The sequence below is a fragment of the Bison bison genome, unplaced genomic scaffold, assembly GCF_000754665.1.
Source record: "Bison bison bison isolate TAMUID 2011002044 unplaced genomic scaffold, Bison_UMD1.0 scf7180017864352, whole genome shotgun sequence".
NCBI lineage: Eukaryota > Metazoa > Chordata > Mammalia > Artiodactyla > Bovidae > Bison > Bison bison.
This window is the reverse complement of record NW_011494924.1, coordinates 6,386,153-6,391,362: the sequence shown is the minus strand read 5'-3', so window position 1 is coordinate 6,391,362 and position 5,210 is coordinate 6,386,153. Positions and strand designations below refer to the sequence as shown.

The window sequence follows — 5,210 nt, the reverse complement described above, 5'->3', positions numbered from 1 at the left end:
CGGGCATCTGGACTTGGCTGGATCCAGTATAAAGTAGAGGTGATGTTCCCTTATCTGCCTCTGTTCCTACATCTGCCCCATTTCATCCTGGCCTCTCCCTCTCCCTCCTCATTTCTTTTTTCCTATAAGATAGTTCAGAGGTTCCTCAGCACGTGAATGTGTGTGCTGTGCTAAGTCACTCAGTCATGTCAGAGTCTTTGCGACGTCATGGACTCTAGCTCACCAGGCTCTTCTGTCCATGGGATTCTCCAGGCAAGAGTACTGGCATGGGTAGCCACGTCCTTCTCCAGAGGATCTTCCCAACCCAAGGATCAATCTTTTGCATCTCCTGCACTGGCAGGTAGGTTCTTTACCACCAGCAACCTGGGAAGCCCCCAACATGTGAATGCTGCTGCTGCTGCCAAGTCACTTCAGTCGTGTCCTAGCTTTTGCTAAAGTCTTGTTCTGCCCTCCGCATCACAGATGGGTGACTGATGTTTGCAAACTATCCTCTCCTCACCATGCAGAAATCAGGTCCTGGAATCCCTCTATTTATGACCACTTTACAGAGAGTATCAAAGAAATTATCTACACATTTTAGCCATCAGTGACAACAGAATGCTTCCTTATGGCCAGTAGAAATGTGCCTAGAAGCAGCCTTCCTACACTGGTCCGAGCAAATCTGGGCAAAGGGTGAGGGTGAGACACATCAGGGCTTAGAGATGTATCCAGTCCCTCATTCCACTCTGACTGCATCTGGAAGCATCAGGCCACCACACCAGCGAATCAGCCTCACCTGATGCCAGAGCCCTAGTGCAGCCACTGGCCCCGACCTCACAAATGGTCAGGATGGGCTGACACACATTAGCATTTAGCACTAACCCGTGCTTTTTATGTTAGAAAAATCAGTCTCTACAGATAAAGGAAAATTGTCCTGATGATAATTGACCTGGTTATTCCACTCAAAAATGAGGTTTTTTAAAAGTATTTGATAATGGATGTGTGCTAGACCCATGTAACTTAAACTGATCATCTCCATTATCAGGAAGCAAACTAAAAGAGTAAATGCGTTTTGATTCATGATTTTTATTTCTATCAGGGACACTTGTTTGTGATGTAATAAGGAATATAAAGATGTGGCTACAATCAGCATCACAATTCCTTTTAGATCAGAGCACCAAAGTAGGCAAGAAACCCACTGTGCTTTACATCAGGATAACACGCACACACACACGTAGATTTGCGTATGGATTGGGAGTTTGGGACTAGCAGATGCAAACTAGTATGTATAGGATGGTAGACAAAAAAATCCTACTGTACAGCACAAGGAACTTTATTAAATATCTTGTGATGAAGCATAATGGAAAGAATATGAAAGAGTGTATACATATGTGTGTGTGTGTGTGTGTGTAACTGAGTCACTGCTGTACAGTAGAAATTAACACAGCATTGTAAATCATCTATACTTCAATAAGCTAAATTAAAACAAATAGATTTCCATAGATTGAGTTCTATGTGAGGAGCCCCAGGAGTCTCCCAAGCCACAGATATCCCCTGTTACATTTTTAAAAAATACTCTTGAGTTTCAACGGCTAATTCCAGTTATTCCTCTCCTCTCTTCCTTGGAGAGGCGGCACAGGGAAAGACTTCTGTTCAGGGCTGCCTGACTTGAGAGGAGCAGATAGGATGTGGTTTTGCACAGAAAGGACAGAACTCTGAAGCACTGTGTCTCGGCTGCTGGCACAGAAATACACTCCTGAGTCACCCAGCTCTGCAGAGTGAACCCTCAGCGTAGAAGATGTCCCTTCCATCCTTTCTGCTGTGAATCGGCCTTTGGGCATCCCTGAGTCATCCTGCATAGACTCTCTTAGGAAGTAAATCAGAAGTTTCATTTCTTTCCCCACAGCATGGTAGTACCAAAAAAGAGATTCATGTCCAGAAATAGGGTCACAACTCAGATTCACAGCCTGTTTCTTCTCTATGACCCTGTGGCTGGGGGACTGGGCGACTTCAGCTGATATGCACCCTGTGGGAGAAGACAAGAACATACGTGTCAGGGGTAGGCAGGAAAAGTGCCCAGGGAGATGTTCGCGTTTCTAAGGACTCACTTGCTCCCAGGAGACATAGCGACGCTAAGCGGAGAAGACTGGAGAGCATGGCAGGATCCAGATGAAAATGAGAGCTTTCCCAGATGAGCGAACTTGTTGTAGGAGCAGAAATGAAAGCAGATCCGTGTCCCGGGGGCTCTATACGGTGTGGGCTGGCACTGAAATCAGGGTGTGAGCAGGCGCCCACAGTCTCGGTGGCTCCCTCTAGGGAAACAGAAGCACAGAAGAAAGAGCATGCTTAGTTTTCCCCAAAGAAGGCTGCCTTTGAGGGGTGATCTGACACCCAAAAAATTGGCCTGTTTATGCCTTTAACTAGGTATTGACCTCGTATGGGTTCGAACTTTGCCTCTGTGGTTGCCTTGCTTCTTCCTCTTCTATTTGTATCAAATCTCCTCTGCCTCCCTCTGATAAAGATACACATGGTCTCATTAAGGCCCAGCTGGATAATCCCAGATAAATGTCCCTTCTCAAAGTCTTAACTGAATCACATCTATAAAGTCCATTTTTTCCATCTTGGCAACATCTTCAGATTACAGGGATGAATACATGGGCATCTTTGGGACAGTGGGGTGGGCCGGAGGTCATTATTCAACCTGCCACACAGTACGAAATGTTCTGCTGATCATTTGGGAAGTTTTTACGTGTGTCATTTCCCCATAATACTAAATGAATCAGCTTGAGCCCTTTGTATATAAATCTGCAACACATTCTCTTCACTGTTAAGCTTCAGTGTTTGTCAGCTCGCAGCAGCTAGCGAAGCTGGAGTCAGGACCCCAGTGTGCGTGGCGGTGGTGTGCAGAGGAGACAGAAGGGGAGCCTCCAAGAAGCGGTGGGCCAGCCCTGGTGGTGGACTTCTGCATTGCAGGCTTCTGCTCAGCCTACATTGCCCTGCCCAATGTTCAGGAAGCACTGGAGCGGAGACCAAGAAGCAGCAGCTGAGTCTGGATCTGTCTGAGTGCGCTGAGCCTGGGGAACCAGGACAATTAATAGCAACATCCCTTGTTGCTTTAGCAGGGACTCTGGAGACCCAACACTGGAGAACTTATTTCCTACGAGTTGTAAAGATACTATGGTTCCTCTCTACCTTTCATCCAACTTCCCCTGTTGTAAACGTCATGCATAAGCATGATTCTTTGCTCAGAACCAAGGATTTAACATACGCACCAGTCAGCTACAGGCTAAACTCCAATTTCCCTCTTTTTTTCTACTGTTCTGTTCCAGGATCTAATCCAGGACACCACAGAACATTTAGATGACCTGTCTTCTTGGATTTCTTCAAGCCATGAGAGTTTCTCAGTCTTTTCTTGTTTTGAATGATTTTGACACTTCTGAGAATCACGCGTGCATGCTCAGTCGTCAGTCGTGTCCGACTGTGTGTGACTCTATGGACTGTAGCCCATCAGGCTCCTCTGTCCATGGGATTCTCCAAGCAAGAATACCAGAGTGGATTGCCATGCCCTTCTCCAGGGGATCTTCCCAACGTAGGGATCAAACCCACAACTCTTATGTCCTCTGCATTGGCAAGCAGGTTCTTTACCACTAGAACCACCTGGGAAGCCCTTTCGAGGATCACCAGTCAAGTATTTTGTAGAAGCCCTTTCAAACTGAGTTTATCTGCTGGTTATATAATCACTTGAAGGCCCAGTGGGTGACATTTACCCTTAGCCATGGACTGTCAGGAGGAGGAGAAGGGGATGACAGAGGACGAGATGGTTGGATGACATCACCAACTCAATGGACATGAGTTTGAGCAGGCTCTGGTAGATGGTGAAGGACAGGGAAGCCTGGCATGCTGCAATCCATGGGGTCGCAAAGAGTCGGACATGACTGAGTGACTGAACAATGACAACATCAAATGAACTGTCACCCTCTGTGAAAACGTTGTGAGAAATGCCAGAAACCAAGCCCTCTACTGCCTTCCCCCCAAATGTTTCCTAATGTGATGGGTTGTTTCATTCTATTCTTGCCTTCCCTAGGGTCATAGAAAGCTGAACCGCTGGGCTGCTAGGGGAGGAGCCTAAGAAGACAGCTGATGACGCTAGGGGCTGAGCCGGAAGAGGAAACAGAGGTTTTCTGCTCGGGACGGGGCAACTCTGTAGCACTGTGTCTTTGCTGCTGGCACAGAGGTACGTGGCTGAGTCCCTGGGATCTGTGGGCTGGATCTTCAGAGTGGAGAATGACGCGTTATGCATCTTAGCTGAGAATCGGTCCTTGGGCATCCCCGACTCGTCGATAGAAGCTTGGTTGTTGAAATAAATCAGCAGCTCCAGTCCCCGCACCGAGGTCTGTCTGTACCAAAAAAGGGCAGTGTGGCTTTTAATCGGCTCACAACTCAGAGTGACCGCCTGTCCCTTTTCTGTCACCTCATGCCTAGGGGTCTGGGTGACTCCAGCATCTGTGGGCCCTGTGGAGAAGGACAGAGTTTGGGGACAGAATAAGAAGCATGATTGGAATCATAACGGAAAATATCCAAGAATGCAGATTATTTCTGGGGACTTACCTACTCCCAGGAGACACAGGACCACACAGCAGAGGAGCTTGGTGGCCATGACAGTGCCAGCAGGAGGAAGCTTCACCCAGAGGGGCTCTTGTGAGTGTGAACAGAAGGGCGGGGCTTCTGAGTCCTCTGCAAGGCAAGAGAGCAACCTGGCAGGGACACTGCATTCTGACTCTGCTCACGGGACCTCCTTCCAAAGGTGAACGTTCATTCTCTACAAAAGACCGACTGAACAGGTCCCAACTCTTCTAGGGTGTATTGGCTCATTCACAGACCACCCCCCCTCCCCTGCTCCCAAGCACCTTCCCCAGCTGTCACCTCTCCCAGCCCTGGTGTTCCCACCCCTCTGGCCTTCTCTGATGTGTCATATGTCAACGGTCCATTGAATGTTTCTGCTTGAATGTACTACCAGCACCACAAATTCCAGACATCAGTAAATTACTCTTTACATATTAAGACCTTCAACATGCCTCTGGCTGGCATTCCCTATCACCTGGATATAGAAAATCAAAATAAATCCTTGCCAAGTTAGAGCTTTGCCACAGATTCCGCCCAAAGCTTTTGTACTTGGCCACCATGCTCATCTCTGCTGCTCAGTTGCTTCAGTCATGTCCGACTCTGTGCGA

General features: G+C 47.8%; 2 gene segments (V, D, J or C); both read right to left on the bottom strand.

The window, feature by feature from the left end:
- Positions 1 to 1,571: 1,571 nt before the first annotated feature.
- On the bottom strand, positions 1,572 to 2,214 carry LOC104999485. The segment is given in 2 exon segments: positions 1,572 to 2,005; positions 2,088 to 2,214. Coding segments are annotated over 2 exon segments (483 nt in total).
- A 1,825-nt stretch (positions 2,215 to 4,039) lies between these two features.
- Positions 4,040 to 4,972, bottom strand: LOC104999484. The segment is given in 2 exon segments: positions 4,040 to 4,491; positions 4,588 to 4,972. Coding segments are annotated over 2 exon segments (501 nt in total).
- Positions 4,973 to 5,210: the final 238 nt, after the last annotated feature.